This window comes from Clarias gariepinus, chromosome 9, assembly GCF_024256425.1.
Source record: "Clarias gariepinus isolate MV-2021 ecotype Netherlands chromosome 9, CGAR_prim_01v2, whole genome shotgun sequence".
Taxonomy (NCBI): domain Eukaryota; kingdom Metazoa; phylum Chordata; class Actinopteri; order Siluriformes; family Clariidae; genus Clarias; species Clarias gariepinus.
In genome coordinates this window covers 16504988-16522461 of record NC_071108.1, presented here as the reverse complement: position 1 = coordinate 16522461, position 17474 = coordinate 16504988, and the positions used below count along the sequence as shown (strand labels likewise).

At 36.4% G+C, this 17474-nt stretch overlaps 1 protein-coding gene across 1 annotated transcript in view; it reads left to right on the top strand.

Annotated features, from left to right (window-relative positions):
• The window catches only part of cacna1fb (calcium channel, voltage-dependent, L type, alpha 1F subunit), a 55752-nt gene extending 42204 nt beyond the window's left edge, over nucleotides 1-13548 (top strand). The window contains exons 33-48 of the mRNA XM_053503253.1: nucleotides 15-80; nucleotides 193-284; nucleotides 540-699; nucleotides 1962-2089; nucleotides 2193-2289; nucleotides 2531-2633; nucleotides 3724-3825; nucleotides 4108-4235; nucleotides 4826-4933; nucleotides 6250-6503; nucleotides 6992-7015; nucleotides 7103-7225; nucleotides 8075-8223; nucleotides 9727-9839; nucleotides 10730-11038; nucleotides 13179-13548. Of these exons, the coding sequence (XP_053359228.1) occupies nucleotides 15-80; nucleotides 193-284; nucleotides 540-699; nucleotides 1962-2089; nucleotides 2193-2289; nucleotides 2531-2633; nucleotides 3724-3825; nucleotides 4108-4235; nucleotides 4826-4933; nucleotides 6250-6503; nucleotides 6992-7015; nucleotides 7103-7225; nucleotides 8075-8223; nucleotides 9727-9839; nucleotides 10730-11038; nucleotides 13179-13448 (2226 nt within the window). The 3' untranslated portion in view covers nucleotides 13449-13548. The remainder of the gene's footprint in view (nucleotides 1-14; nucleotides 81-192; nucleotides 285-539; nucleotides 700-1961; nucleotides 2090-2192; nucleotides 2290-2530; nucleotides 2634-3723; nucleotides 3826-4107; nucleotides 4236-4825; nucleotides 4934-6249; nucleotides 6504-6991; nucleotides 7016-7102; nucleotides 7226-8074; nucleotides 8224-9726; nucleotides 9840-10729; nucleotides 11039-13178) is intronic.
• Nucleotides 13549-17474: the final 3926 nt, after the last annotated feature.

Genomic DNA, 17474 nt, shown 5'->3' with positions numbered 1-17474 from the left:
TGCTTGTCCCAAAGGCCTTGCCTTATGTAGCTCTACTCATTGCCATGATCTTCTTTATCTATGCTGTGATTGGTATGCAGGTGGGTGGGGCACAGATCACAAACTCAGTATACTGTAGTCTTAGGAAATTTATTTTAGTATGATCTAATAAACATTGTATCTAAAATTTATCTGATGGTCTTTTTCTTATAGACTTTTGGCAAGATTGCAATGCAGGCCCACACACCAATCAACCGTAATAACAACTTCCAGACGTTTCCCCAGGCAGTGTTGTTGCTCTTCAGGTGAGATTAAAATCATTACATTTTTAAACTGAATTATTGAATATGAGAAGCCTAAATGTTTTCCTTGAAAACTGTAATATTTAAACATAGTATAGACTTCACACTTGTTTAAAATATTTAAAACATTTAGATATTTGTCTAATATGTTTTTTAAATTATTATCCCTGTACAAGTTGAGATAACATTTTCTCTCTCTCTCTCTCTCTCTCTCTCTCTCTCTGTGTGTTTGTGTCTGTGTGTTTCTGAGTGATGTAGGTGTGCTACAGGTGAGGCATGGCAGGAGATTATGTTGGCCAGTCTTCCAGGGAAGCGCTGTGATGCAGAGTCAGACTTTGAGCCTGGAGAGGAATTCACCTGTGGCAGCAATTTCGCTATAGTTTACTTCATTAGCTTTTTCATGCTCTGCGCTTTCTTGGTAACACAAAGCTCTTTTACATCATGTTATATGAATTTAATTGAATGTGTCTTAAATTATTTTGTCCTATACCACAAATAACGAGAATAATTTTTTTCATTTAATTTGTGTGTAATCCATTAGTTGTGTGTTGTACTGTATAGCAGCTTTATTTGTAGAGAAACTGTATACTAGAATCTCTTAAATCTTAAAAATCTCTTGTAAGATTTTCCTGGTTGAATTTAGCCAGTGGATTTAGGTTTGGTGTGTGTAATCAGTGATTTTTAAAAAGGTCTTCTCGTCTTTTATATTACTGGACAGATACAGTACAAAAAAAAACATTTGGGTTGAAAATCAAAAGATAAATATTACACATTAGATCTGAATTTAATTTCCTAATATTTACAACATTGGTGGCTGACACGACCATGGCACTGCTTGTGCTTTACCTACAGTATGAACTTATATGTTTTGGATCATAAGCAGAACCTTCCTTCCTCCTTTCTTTTGTGTCTTTTCTCTGTATTTCTTCGTGAATTACAATCTAGACTTCTGATTTTTACTGCTGATTCTGGGTTTGTATTTTGTTCATGTACTGTAGGCCTCTATAGTTTTGCTGTCAAAGTCTTACAGTATCTGAAAGGTAAATGTTGATGTCACTTTTTTCTTCACAGCTCATATAGTGGGTCTGCCATCAACTGCTGTTCTTTTCCTTGTCTAGCCTGTTTGATGTCTGGTTGTTAGTACACCGGAGTTTCTTTCTTTTTCAGGTTGTTGTATTCGTCATGCTGAATGCCTGTGTGTACTGGCTTCAAACAAATTTCCCTCATTTAAAAAGCTTTAAAATCGATTGCTTTTCTAGCATGGACAGATCTGTGGTTGTTTTGGTTTGTCCTTCAAAAAAGGCAGCAATCACAGGTGAAAACACTTAGGATTTTGCTTTGAAGGATGGCCAGTAGTTACTTGGCTGGGATACTTGGCTATTTTTTAAATCAGAGCTATTAGTTGTTTACACAATCACTCTAACAGGGCAGACCGGGGAAACAAGAAAAACCTGTTATTGTGATATGATATTTTTGTCAAATTTCCAACCCCTAGACACTATTTTAAAAGTGTATTTGCCCAGCCGAAAACTCCAAACAAGATTCCCAGTCAATATGTTTCTGCCACATACTGTACATGTTAATTACTATCTAATGCAGTCCATATTTAAAGAAAGCTGCTATCTTGCATGATGTTTGTTTGACTTAATTACATACTATATAAATGTTTCCAATTCTCAGATTATTAATTTGTTCGTTGCTGTCATTATGGACAATTTTGACTACCTGACACGTGATTGGTCAATTCTGGGGCCACATCATCTGGACGAGTTCAAAAGGATTTGGTCAGAGTATGATCCAGAAGCCAAGTAAGACCATCATGTCTGTCTTTTAAGAATTGCATTTGTCTTTGTTTCCCTCTTATTGTCCTTTCTATCCATCTTAAATGTGCTTGTGAATATTTTAACACAGGGGCCGGATAAAGCACTTAGATGTTGTGGCTCTGCTTAGGAGGATCCAGCCTCCTCTGGGATTTGGAAAACTTTGTCCTCACCGTGTGGCGTGCAAGGTACACAAAAACCTATAGATTCCCTTTAGAAAGCTAGGACTGTTAGCCATCCAAAGATGCTATCAAGGAACTCCTCTTTCCAACCATGTGTCATACATACACACCCTTTCAGCATAAAAACTACTTCACACACTTACATGTACATACAAAAAGTTACATTTTGGATGCTTGCCAGCTATCTCTCTCACACACATTTTATTCTGTTTCACTTTTTATATTTTTATCTCTCTCTGTCTGGTAGCGACTGGTTGCTATGAACATGCCCTTGAACTCAGATGGCACGGTGACCTTCAACGCTACTTTGTTTGCCCTAGTCAGAACTGCCCTGAAGATTAAAACAGAAGGTTAGTACAATAGCTTTGGGAAATACGTTTAACCTAAGTAACCAAAAAAGTAAGCATTTTTTATTATTTTTTTTTCTTTAATTAAAGTTAAATGTTTTACATAGAAAAGGAATATATGGGCTACTTTCACATAATAAGCCACTTTGTCAAATTCTGATCTTTAATGTCCTGCTGGTTCACGTTCATAATTACAAGTGACTTTTATCTGACCCACATGGGGTGCATCTATCCTTTGAAAGAGTGAACATGTGTGTACTGATATGTTTTTGTTCGCACCATCTGACATGAAACATGCCATACTGTACAGTATGCGTGCGTCCACTCATTTATTTAAAAAAATAGATGCTATTTTAACAAAAATACACTTGGGATTTTGTTCTGAAGGATCGCAAGCAGTTAGTCGACTATATTTTTGAGGTCCAGAAGTAGGAGGAAAGCCGGACATCTCACCTTAGCTGTTTTAGCAGCTATTGCTGGCACTGCTATGAAATCCCCAAGCTGCTGGTGCTGACTAATGACTCCAGCGCCTTAAGCATGCCCAATAGGCAAAAAGTCAAATGAATCCTTATCTGCTTTTTCTCATTGAAGTCACATGACCACAATAAAAATTCCAATGTGGGACCACATATAAAAGTGACTTAGATCTGATCTAAAAAAAAAAAAAAAAACACCTCAGATTTGTGCATTCAGGTACATTGGAATGAAAATTGCATTTGAGTCACTTCAGGCTAGTGAAAGTAGCCTTGGTCTTGCCAAATGTACAAAAGGTGCTATACAACTGCTATATTTGGTGCACATAAGGGCAAAACTATTTAGGGCACACACATTAGCAGATTTACTGAAACACCATTCAGTTATGTATTTGTGCTTGGAATTAAATAAGTCTATTTTAACATTCCTTAGCCATGTTTAACTAAGTAACTCCAGTAAACAGTAAGTAACTGAACCATAGAGTGCTTGGGGAAAGGTCATTTAAAGGAAGTTGATAAATGTTTGGGCATGAGTTAGACTTTTTTTACTGTAATTAATTTAATCAGTCATGTTTAAATATAACCCAAGCTGTCACCCATAACTCTTGTGTTGTTCTCAGGTCACCCAGATCAGGAGAATGAGGAGCTGAGGATCATCATTAAGAAGATCTGGAAGCGCATGAAACCCAAAATCTTGGATGAGGTCATTCCTCCTCCTGCTGGTGGGAAGAACTGCTTAGCTTTTAGCTTTTTACTGTTCATTTGTAGCCTTTTATAGACATGGCTTTATGTAAATTAGTTGATTTGCTATTTCATTAGAAGCAGTCTCTAGTTCTTTATATGTGATAAGGTAGATTACACATATTTTGTTGGGCTTTATTAAACTAACTTCCAAACTTTAATCATTTAATCAAACAAATATAATTTATTAAAAGAGCTTTCTTTATGTAAAATGATTTTTTGCTTTTTCTTTTTCTTACTCTGTTTCTCAATATGTTTTATAGAGGAGGAAGTGACTGTAGGGAAGTTTTATGCCACATTTCTCATTCAGGACTACTTTAGGAAGTTCCGTAAAAGGAAGGAGAAAGTGGGTCTAGGAGACCCGGACCCCAAACAGCCATCAGCTCTACAGGTACATGTCTAACCTAGTTTGTTTTTCTTTTCACACTGACCTATTTAAATGTTTTTTTAGGTCACATATATTATTACTTAATAGCAGAATTAAAGATTTCATAACGATGAGTTCCAGAAATGGGGAAAATTATTAACTCCACCATAGCTGACAAAGAAAACACAGGTACATTTACACATGGCAGTGTTTTTTAAGGCTTCTGTGGGAAGAAAAATTTCGGTCAAACAGTAGCAGCCAGTGTTAAATTTTCATAATTAATCTGAATAATGCTTATTTTATTTTCTTTGCAGGGAAAATAGAAGGGAGATATAATCCATTTTGAATGATACCTAATGCAATTTGAAAGTAGAAATATCTAAAAAGATTTTATTGCAATTGTCTTATGTGTTTTATCACAAGTAGAAACAAGCTAATAATATTTCAGAAAAAAGGTATTTATCACCAGAACCTGAAGCTCTTGTGTGTTTCTGTTGCTTTAAATGGGGAAAAGAAACAAATATAAAAACTAGCCTCCAGGTGTAGGTGCGTTAAAAGCTTATACAGCATATATATACTGTGGCCCCTCTTTTCTCCATTTGCATCTGTGTCAGGCTGGTCTGCGCACCCTGCAAGATCTTGGGCCAGAAATTCGCCTGGCCATGAATGCAGACCTCGAGGAGGACGAGGAGGACCTGGAAGAAGAACAAGAAGAGGATAAGGTACAGTTTTATAGAATATTTGAGAGAAGAGTGCTGCAGTGTGCCTCATGGACATTTAAATTAATGTACTGTATTTTATACAGTATATACTGTACACAGATCAGCCATAACATTAAAACCATCTGCTTAATATTGTTTAGGTTACAGATGTTCCACCAAAACAGTTCTGTCCCTTGCATTCATGGACTCTCAGAGACACAAGTTCTCTGAAGGTGAAGGTGCTATGGCAACTTATTACTAAAACATTAGCAACAGATCCTTCCTCAATGAGACTCATTTGTCCTCGCATGCCAGATGTGCTCAGTCATGATGGAAACATGATTCTTCCACTACTGCATGGTCTAGTACCGATGCTCTTGTGCTCATTTCTGTCATAGCCAGCCTTAACGTTTTCAGTCATTTATGCTACAGTAGCTGTTTTGTAGAATTAGATCAGACTGGCTAGCCCTCATTCTCTGTGCACATTAAAGAATCTTGGATGCATTTGAGCCTCTCATCAGTTCACTAGATGCCCTTCCTTAGACCTATTTTGGTAGGTACTGAAATCTGGACACTGGAAACATCCCACAAGATCTGATGTTTTGGAGATGCCCTGACCCAGTCTTGGGGCCATCACCATTTTACCCTTGTCATTTCGGCAGGTGCCACTGTAATGAAATAATCAATTTTATTAACTTCTCCTGTCAGTGGGTTTAATGTATGGCTGATCAACTGATTAGATAATTCAGTGCAATGAGCAGGTATGCAGATGTTTCTAATAAATCTATTCTGCTAAAACCGCATTTGGTAAGGAGAGAGTTATTAACATTTGTGATGTTAAAAATACTCCTAAGCCTCCTGCCTAAGGACATGATTTCCAGTCACAGTAAATCTGCTCAAGTCAGGTTTCAGTTAAGTTAGTGGAAAGCTGTGTGTTGTAGTAAACTGGATGAAAGCCAAATCAATTCTGTTTTAAATTAGATACCAGCTATGTCTATCATACTTCAACACAGTTTGAATGGAAACTTTAAAAATACATTTCTCCCTCTTACCATATTATTTTTAGATGACATTTTAGCAACAATATACAGTACCGGATTTTTTTTTTTTACAAGCTTTAGTCATTTTATGAGTTGGTGAATTAAGACCCAGTTGAAGAGGGTTGCAGTAAAGATTATTGTATGATATTAGAACAAAGATGAACCTTTTTTTCACATATCTACCATAGTTTTATTATAGAATCATCATAGTTTATTATTTATTTAGCTATTTTCTGTGTAGAACATGTAGTTACCATCATATATTATACATAGCTTGCTCTGTCTTCACTTTGCTAGAATGAAAATGGCTATGCTGGAAACTCTGAGTTCTCAGACCGTCGCTCCTCCGTAGTCTCCACACCGACAGGTTCATCCCCTGCTGTGTCAGGAGAAGGCTTCTCCAATGGAGTCCTGAATCACAGAAATTCACTGACCAGAACACCAAATTGCAGCAGCATCTTAGAGCAGGAAAAGTTTAGGAGCGAAGAAGAGAGACGCTCTTCCCTCTATGTCCAGCACAAGAATGGTGTGATCGACCAGCCGTCCATGAGGTCTGAGATGCTGTCCATGTGGACAGCAGTATGAATGTTTATAAAAAGTGAAAACCTATTCAATCGTTAATAGGTTACTGACTCAGGTAGCAAGAACTGTAATATTACAAACATAAACTTAAAAAAACTGCTTTAGTATTGCCCCCTCATTATCAGATTTTTTTGTGTTAGCCATTTTGTTCACAGTTATAAGCAGTGGTTTCACTAGAGGTTCTGAAAGCCTAATACACTGGCCCACCAAACCAACCTTTATGTTTATTTCCATAGTATTTTTAAAGGACCCCTGTCTCCCAGGGGCCCTTGGAATTGTCCTTACTTTTCAAAACCCATTTGGATAAACCACTGACAACTACCACAATGCTGCATATTTTGATTTATTTCATTTATGGACATTCTGCATGTCTGTGAGGATTAAACACTCTTCTTTCTGCCCTGTTCTTTTTCTGCTGTAATATCTTTTTCTTAATTCTCTTTCTGTACTTTTATAGAGTGTCATATTACAAGCACCCACAGTAAGTTCAGAACACAGCTCACATCACAGTTTTTTTGTTAATTGTGGTTTTATACGATTGACATTGTGACATTTTCAGACATCTCAGGCGAGACTCGAGGGACTACTTCAGCTCTTCTCTCTCACGTGTTGATGGAGAGGATGGGTACTGTAGGGAACAGCTTTTCTACAGGAGGGAAGAAGATGAGGGGGTCATAGCACACAGAGACAGGTCTTCATCTTTCCTCGTACACTCCTCATCCTTATGTAAATCAACTGTAGTGTAAATGGCACAATATAAGAATAGCATATTGTATTGTGTACTTGTGTGGGTGTGTGGGTTATCAAACTCTGCAGAGTTATAATAAATAAATAAATAAAAAGTTATATATATATACTGTGGGACCTTTCTTAAAAGGTTGAGTTCAACAGAATGGAAATAACAAATAAATAAATCATCATATAGCACATGTAGTGTACACCAAAACATTACATGCAGTAACAGGATTTGGATAAGTACATTGGGGTGTCAAAACCATATCATGAAAACCCTAGAAATAGTGAGGCGCTTACATCAATTAAGAAAGCTTACAACTAATTTACCATGCATTTTTTAAGCTTTATTTTATTCAGCTACTGAATCTTCATCAATCACATATCCTGTTCAGGGGTGATGTGCAGAGCCTATCCTAGGAACACTGAGTGTAAGGCAGGAATACAGCCTGGATGGGATGCCAGTCACACATTTACACCTTTTGGCAATTTAAGTATGGCCAATACACCTACACACATGTCTTTGGGATGTAAAAGTAAAACCAGAAAACCCAGAGAAAACCTCTGTGAACAGAAATATGATATGTACAGGAACTCCATAAAGTCAGTGACACAAGCTCAAGATCAAACTTGGGTCCCTTGATTTACATCAACACTACCTGTTACCACCTAGTGTTACAGTATGTTAGCTGAAGTGGTTTACCAAAATGTCAGGAAAGACAGAAATACTGTGAAACAAAATGTATTTCCTTATTAGATTTATGAACATGTCCTTGAGAATACTTTTCCTGTTTCTGTTTTTCTTCAGGCACGGCTACCCAGATGAAGTCCCTATGTATTCTCGCCATAGAGTTCAAGGGTGTGATGGACAGCCTGCTTATGGTAACCAGTATGCCAACAGTTATGGCGAGGCCAGAAGGTCAGCCAGAAGACGACTCCTTCCTGCAACCCCCACTGGTACAATCAATAATCAGTAATCCCTTGATAATCCCTACTCTATAAATATATACAGCCTTTTACTCAATCCTTCATTTAATTATTGCAGTAAGTGGGGAATATTAAAACAAATCTGTTATATAACACACATGGTCATATTTTCAACATATTATTACAGGTCTTGTTACAAATTATTTTTAAGAATATATATTTACACTCCAGTGTCCACTTTATTAAGTATAGATGTTCTTTTTAGATGAACAGTTACTGTACTGACAGTAGTCCGTCTGTCAGCCTTCCTCTACTCAAGGGGTATTTAAGAAAATGTCACATTGTATAAAATCCCTTGCTTTAAAAAAGTTTACGTAAACAACTAACAATGACAACAAAGAAAATGGAAGTTGAAATCTTATCTTAACTATTGTAATTTAATCTAATGACCGAAGGGTGACAATAGTGTCCTACAATTAAATGCCAACAATAATTATTTCCTGCCAAAAAATAATACACACTAATTAAAAGTGGTTGTGCTGTTTTGCATTGCCATTTTACATTACGTATTTTAAATAAGGACAAACTAAAGTATGCACAATGTTTTAAAGTCCCAACAATGCTGATGCATCACACATTACCATTGCACACTACTAGTCTAATTATCATTTCACCTACCATTTCACAAACATTACAAATAACAGGGCTGATTTATACATTATCTGTTTATTTTCTATAACAAAAATCTCAGGTTTATGTTATGTATTTTTATGTTTATTTATTTCACATGTGAATGTTAAAAAATGCTCATAACCTCTAAAGCAGAGGTCTTCAGTCTTAACCTTAAAGGGTACGTGTGGCTATAGGCTTTTATAATAATGAAATTGAAGGCTCACTTGAATAGTTAATTGAAGAATAAGATGAACTGGTTAAACAAATAAACCAGCAGCACAATGGCCTTTCCTGGATTAGATTGAAAACCCCTGCTCCCAGACATGCCCTGCTCAGTTGCGTTTCCATAAAAGGTGAAGCTCTCAGAAAGCTGAACACGAATGAAAAGGATAAAAAAGGGTCAAGAGACAGAAGTGGAAGTTACGAGGGGTGATCAACTTACGGAAGACACACGCCTGCCTGTGGGAACTGTACACACACCACTTGCGCATTACAAAAATTTGATTGGGAGTTATTGCCACACCCTGTACAGTCCTGTCCTTACTCCGAGTGATTTCCAGATCTTTGGTCCATTAAAGGAGCTCCTGGGTAGCCAGCATTTCAGACATGAAGCAGGCAGTCTGAAGTGCTAGTGAAACACTGGGATAAGTATAGCTGAGTGTTTTAGAGGAAAATTAGGGTTGTTTTTTACTCTCATAACTTTGTTTGTTATTCTGCACAATCAAAAGTTCCTGTCTGACTTAAACGCACCTTATACTTTGACTCATGTCAAGTGATTAAAATTTTTCCATTTCCACTGACACTTTAAACAAAACATCGTGGATGCCGTCATAACAAGTACTCATGTTCCATCTCTCACAGGTCGGAAGTCATCTTTTACCATCCAGTGTCTGAGAAGGCAGGAGAGCAGTGATGATCTCCCCATCCCAGGCACCTACCATCAGAATTTCCCACCTTGTAGATCACGCTCACAAGTACACAGTTTACATATGCATGCTTTATTTATATTATTTTATAGTGTAGGTTCTGGTAAAGAGCTGCACAGTGCCATGATATAGGGATGCACAAAAAATATTTAATGTTATGATTTTAAAATGTTTTTAAGACCACTTTACAAAAACAGTGCCACTATTCCTCCTCATTTACTGTGAACAAAGGTAACACACAAATTTACACATACATCTTATGTGTGAGCAAAGGAGATAATTTTGGTTAATTTTAATAAAAATAACTTCATGGTTACAGTGTTGGATTACTGATCAAACCTCAGCACCACCAAGTTGCCTCTGTTGGGCCCTTGAGCAAGGCCTTTAACCCACAACTGCTCAGATGTATAATGAGATAAAATGTAGGTCACTGTGGATAAGGACTTTTGCCAAATGTCGTGAAATGTAAATGTTGGGAGGACACACTATATTCATGGAACACAAAGTCTTTGCTAAATAGCAACTATTAAATATGTGCCAATAAATAAGTACTACAAAATACAAAAGTCGACATTCACGATCATCTACCAGGTAAAATGTTGTGACAATCTGCAGCATTTAAGGAATTTACATATTGTTTCTTACAAAACTGTTAAAAGAATCAGAACTGAGAATTGTAGGCACAGCAAGTAGAACATCCTGAAAAAGTCTTGTGCAATGCATAGCTATCCATTGTTGTATGCCTGAAACCTGGCTGGCATGGCATGAAAATTTCATTTAAGAAAAAAAAAAAAAAGCGCTATCCCAAAACATATTTCATCCACTGTGCAGCCCTAGCATGTCAAATTAATGGAACACAAGGTACTTCTTGACAAAATGACCTCTTTATCATCTCTATCTTTCTCTCCCTCCTTCCCTCTTCCTGTCTTTCCCCTCAGGCGTATGGCAGTTATGATTCACGCCAGAGTAGCAGTCGTTCTTCTACAGGCTCAACGGCCTCCTGGGCGAACCCCAGCCCCCGCCGCAGTCGTCTTCTTTATGCCCCCCTCATACTAGTGGAGGATGAGATGTCAGCTGGAACAAGCAATGTGGGTGTCTGGGATAAGCAGGTCAAGGATGGTGTTAGTGTGCCTGTGGCAGGGCGAGTGGGTCAGGCATACAGGCCATACACCACCCTGAGAGTGCCCACACAACTCAGCCCGCAGTACAGCGAGAAGAGAGGCAGTGCTGACAGCCTGGTGGAGGCGGTAAGACATAAGCGAGTCAACAAAATTCAAAATATACACAGTTATGATTCTGATATTATCTGTTTTTCTGCCGTGAGATATTTTTCACACTGGGTATTAAAAGATAAATTCTGTAAGTCTCAATATAATAGTCTATTTTTAATTATGCAATTCCTCGTAGCCAATGTAAAATTGGCATAATATTTTGGCTTTCATTACATAGTGCTACATGCTACATGAATATGTACATTACTTAGGAACAAAAGTCTTGAGCCACCCCTAATTTCTTCATATTTATTTTCCAAAAAGACAAATCTTCTTACTCACTCATCGTCTATACCTCTTTATCCTGTATACAGGGTCACTGGGGCCTGGAGCCTATCCCAGGAGACTTAGGACATCTTCTTGTCTTCTTTTAAATGTGATTTTAAGAAAAAGTTCTCTTCTATATTTTTGTAACATATAGGATAGATGTTAAAGTAGTTTACTACTACGTTTATAAATCACTCAATGGCCTAGGACCTACAGTAAATACATTGCAGATATGTTCACTGAATATAAACCTAACAGACCACTCAGATCGTTAGGATTGAGTCAGTTAGAAATACCAAGGCTTCACACAAAACAAGGGGAGTCCGCTTTTAGTCATTATGCTGCCCGCAGCTGAAACCAGCTTCCAGAAGAGATCAGATGTGCTAAAACATTAGTCACATTTAAATCTAGATGTAAAACTCATCTGTTTAGCTGTGCATTTATTGAATGAGCACTGTGCTACACCCGAACTGACTGCAATGTATTTTGTTTCTTATATTTCCAACTGTTATATTTAAGTTTTAAAAGTGCCACTACAAACCGTTTTTATTTTAATTTTAAATCACATTTAAATAATTTAAAAAGTTTTAGTGCTATTATTTTCTATTTTTTTTATGATTATTTTCTTCTCTTTTTATGTTTTATTTTACTTTAAATTACCATTGTGTATAACATGTGCTATACAAATAAACTTCCTTGCTTTGCCTTGTATTCCTAAAGCATTTTTTGGGCATTTTTGGCGAGTTTTGATTGGACTGAAAATGAGAGCCAAAACTCTTCAATAATGCGAGCCCAAAAATTATACCTGATCAATTACAGAAAAATGTTTTTTGTTTGTTGACCCACACAGTGAATTCAAGACTGTAAAAACATTTAACTTAAGGCACAGGTGCAGATGTTAACAGACGATCAAGCCACTGATTAGTATAATGATGATGCTAAATGTTGTTGGGAAATGATGAGAAGGGAAATGAGGTTGCTGCTGAGGTAGTTACATAAACAACCAAGTTTTTACTTGTATCTTTAGGCACTTTGCAGCCTGACACAGTAAAACATCTGTTCACATTTTTTTTTAATATGCATAATTTAATTAATTGTGGACAAATTTGGGATGGCTTAAAGACTTTTGCACAGTATTGTATATGCCCAGGCCTTTTGTAATTATGAGTCAAAATTTTTATGTAAATCATTTTACTACTCCCTGGATGATTTAACACTACACACTTGGTGTCATTTTAGTGCGACAGTTATTCCTTATTCAAGATTACTACTCAGTGGTCCAAGTGTCCCTTAGAAGTAGCTTTGCAGTCTTTCCTAGCCATTACCCATTACACATCAACACTTATTTTTCTAGTTTGTTGGAATGTGCTAGTTAAATATTAATGTTGACACCCGTCTTTGGTCACTGAGTTAAGTACTTACTATCATTACTTACAGTAATAACCATATACTTTATGTGGTCCAGCATGGCTGTGTATTAAAGCTGACTTCATATATTTTGTGCAAATACAGTGGTGGCCAAAACTAATAAAACAACATTTGCCATGTATTACTAATCCCTGTGCACAAAACTATATAAAAAAATATACTTACCAATTGCATTGTATAAAATAGTCAACAATTTGTATTATCCTTATTGTCATTCTTATTGTCATATTTTTTTTTCTATTTTTTTTTTTTTCCGAAAGAATGACATTAAAATGTAGAATTTTGCCTCAATACTCAATACTTTTGGCCACCACTGTACTTTTTATGGCAGTGCCAGCTGGAGCTGTACTGTATGCATTTGCTGGTTATTTAGCTAGCTGTAACATGTACTAAGTTTTCACTTGTAAATGCATTTCCTCAGGTACTAATCTCTGAAGGCCTTGGCCTTTACGCCAAGGATCCCAAGTTTGTTGCCTTTGCCAAGCGGGAGATTGCAGATGCCTGTCACATGACCATTGACGAAATGGAGAGTGCAGCCAGTGACCTGCTAAGTCGAGGCAGCACAGGCAGCTCTGGAGACGGCGTCTTCAATCACACAGATTTGGGAGGGCTCTACAGTGATGAGGAACTCGTCAAGAGCCATGAAGAGGATGAGCTTGCTGATGAGATGGCGTGCGTTACCTCTTTCTGATTGTCCCTGATGAAACCAGTCAGAAAAAATATGGGTGCTGAGTCAAGGAAGTAGACAGGACATTGAGATAGCCAGTGAGTCTGTTTTTTTTTTTGTTTTTTTTGTTTTTTTGGGAGTTGTGAAGTTGAGTCCCAGAGACACTCCATTTACACTGAACATCATATTCAATAAGATTTATACACAGGGTTGCCAGTGTACTGTGCAGTGTACCTAGCAGTATGTTGCAGTAAGATACTTAATGTATTTTGCATAAAAGATTTGTTGTAAGTTAGAAGTTGCATGTCTGTACAGCTTTGCTGTAAACTTTTCCTTTTTCCCATATCCTAAGATTCTAGGAAGGACTGTGAACTGTGTAGTCCACTGAAGCAATGAAACTCAGTCTTGTTCATGGAATCATATGACAATTAAGTGCCTTAAAACAGCATTTATTATTATTGTAAAAATGTCTATCACAGTGTGTATAAACTATAGTCATAAAGGTATTGCTGCACATGTTCCTCGGTGGATACCAAGGGCCCTGGAGTGCTTTAATCCGAGACTTGATGCTAACCCGAGACTCATGCAATAAATGCTGGTCTCCCTGATATCATATTACATAAACATTTATATGTGTAAATGTGAAAGATTTGTGCCTAATAAAGTGGCAAATATTGTTAAATGTTTTATTTTATTCTTCATATCTGAACAAACTGATAAAGTGTGTAAAGTACTACTGCTGATTATCTAAGTATACAGTACGTATTATGCATACTTTCCTGTATGCATAAGTGTAACATATTCCAAATCTTAAAATTAAACTTTTAATTTTTTATCAATGCACACCATTTACCACTGTACATGACTGTACATTTTTCTGCTGTGTTTGAATTTTTCCTGTGAAGACTTCTTCGATGTTTTTATACAAATATGTTAAGTGTATGAGAAAAGACAACTCTAAACTGAGCACAGCTAAGTATTTTGGTTATTTTATTTAAATTGTTTTAACTTATTTGCTTTAGTTTAATAATCTTAGTTTAACATATCCTTCACATTTTGGAAATCTTTATAATTATACATTCAATGGAACTGTTTGTTTGTTCGGCTTATGTCAGGCTTGTTTTGAATATGAATAGCCACAGTACCATGTTTAACTGTAGGGTCAGTGGTGTAATGTTTTTCTGGAATGAATTACAATGAGATCAGATTTTCTTGCTTTACATTTACATTTTTACAAGCTCTACAATATTATTTCCACTAAAACCTTGGGAAAGTTTTATGAGAAAGTTCTCACTGAAGACAAATTAAGTTATTCTGCAACTCATTTAGTTTTACTATACAAAATAAATATAAACATGCATTATAATAAATGCATTTAGTAGTATATTCTTTAACATTTTTGTATTAAACTGTTTTTTAAACAAACAAAAAACCCTACAGTATAAGTCGTTTTATACCAGTGCGTCTGGAGTTGAAAAATGTAAATACTTGTTATAAATCATAGTAACAAAGCATTATAAAAAGAAAAGAAATTTAAATTTCATAGAATTTGAATTCAAGTAATGTTGTCCGGGGAGTGGAGCCACATATGGTCTATGTTGTCATTGACTGATAAACTTTGTATTGCATTTAGTAATGAATTCCTTAACATTTTTAAACTGTTTTTTTCCTGTGTTGATAAAAAAAAAAAACTAGTGTAGGTCATTATATACAGTACTAGAGTGATATGAAGAATATTTAACATAATATCCGTAGTTGCATTCAGTTTCCTGTATTCCTTACTTTACTGTTTTAAAAAGTATAATGAAACAAAGATTATCAGCCTTATGAACATAACACAGGCTATTCTATTATCTTGCTTTATGTGCTATGGGCTTATTCAGTTGTTTATGGTATTAAACATGATATTTTCTGCCACAAATAAGCTTAGAGCAGCAAACCAGTGGTTTAAAAAGAAAAAATTACTTTACTTTGAGGATTTTAATAGTGCTATATTAATTGTAATTTAGGATTTAGTGTTCATGTACAGAAAGGCCCAGATTCTTTTTTCTTTGCAGCAACTAATCTCCTCTAACCTCAGATGTACTATATAAATGGTCTTTACACATACAGTACATATGGTAAATATCTTCAAAACAAGTAGAATTAATTTAAGGCCTGGGAAAACGTTGATCATCAGCACAGACGCAGGTCGAGTCATCGCTCTGTGCTTTGCGCACTACACACGCCTTCCTTATAGGGTTGCCAGATTCTATGTACTAATTTACACACAGCCTCCTGAACATGGGGCCCAAAGTAAACAGTGACGAAGAATTGGTCTTCGTGGAGAAGAATTGGAAGAAAAGCCACAACCCAACTAACTGTTTGTTATTTATAACTATGAATTATAAACCACCCACACCAAATGTAACACCATGGCAGGTAATAACTAAAAATAAAAAGGCAAAGATACTATTTTAAACTATAAACCAGGCCTAACAAAAATTCATAAGGCATGTATAATTTTTTCAATTAGCAGTAGCTATGTAGCCGCTGGAGCTATGTAGTTCCACTACATAAAGTGCAAATAAACAAGTGCTGTAGAGGCCACTTGAGTTTAAATGTACACATCACAAAAGCAAAATGTTGGATGAATATTCTGAATAATGAAATTGGTTCAATCTAAAAGCTCTCCTGGCACTCTATTATAGCAATGTACTGACACGGGAAGCATGAGTGCTGCTCTCCTTCTTCTTCCAGGCTTTTACATAACCTAGAGGTGTGTTTGAGGGCATTGTCCTGTTGGAAAACAGATGATGGTTCCACTAAGTACAAACCAAATGGGATAGCATGTTGGCTAAGTGTGCTCTCACTTTTGACCAAGTCTTGAACAGTGTCACAAGCAAAGCACCAGGAGGTGGGTAGAGTAGACAAAAAAATTACTCAAGTAAGAGTAGCTGTACTTACTCAAGTAGTAGTAAAAAGTAGTCATCCAAAATATTCCTTAAGTAAGAGTAAAAAAGTATTCAGTGAAATGACCACTCAAGTACTGAGTAACGAAACATGCTTTGTATATATACAGGCAAAATGTACATGTGTGTTAGCGATTAATTTTGTACTGAAATATACTTATATATTCATAGACTGATAAAGAAACATTATATGTACAATTAAATTCATATAATCTTGTTAAAATTAAAGTTAAAATATAATCACACAAACATGAAAAAAAGCATCCTATACTCACCACAAGATTGTACACTTAACTGCAAGATCCCATTAGTAGCAGCATGGATTTATTGGGGTTCCGCAAAATTAGAGAGAGATGCGGAAACTTTTGTTTGCCATGTGCAAGTGGGCGTATGTAGGACGGATTCACAGGTAGGATGAATTTATTGAACACCGGCCATCCCCCCCCCCCCCCCCCCCCCCCCACTATGCCGCCTGACCTAAATTGGTCAAACGGAGTCATGTGATTATTGTTGTTGCGTCTGATTGGTGAAACTGATCTCGACGGCTGCACGTGTACAATAAATGGTTAGAAAAGTAACGTAGCCGAATATAGCGGAGTAAGAGTAGCGTTTCTTCTTCACACATCTTCTCAAGTAAAAGTAAAGCGTATGGTGCAGTAAAAATACTCATAGAAGTATTTTTTTTCCTCAAAAAGTTACTCAAGTAAATGTAACTCGTTACTCCCCACCTCTGATAGCACCCCATATCATCACACATCCTCCCCGATGCTTCATAGTGGGAACCACATATCGGTTTTCCTTTCTGGGACGATTCTCAGTTGAGCCAGTGTTGTCATAGCATTTGATTATGCCAAGCTGTCATCAAAGCTACTTTGGACAAGCTAAAATATAAAACATTCTGGGCATGTATTTTCTGTACCTGTTTTTTATATAATTTTTCCCCCTCCAATGTATTTTTTCGGGAAATAAAGGATATGTGGCTTTACTTATCACGTCCTTCACATTTAGATGATTAGAGTCCACATGTGCACGGTTCAAGGCATAACGTTGACGTCTCATAAACACCTCTGAAATACGTAAATAAATTTGACTGGAATGT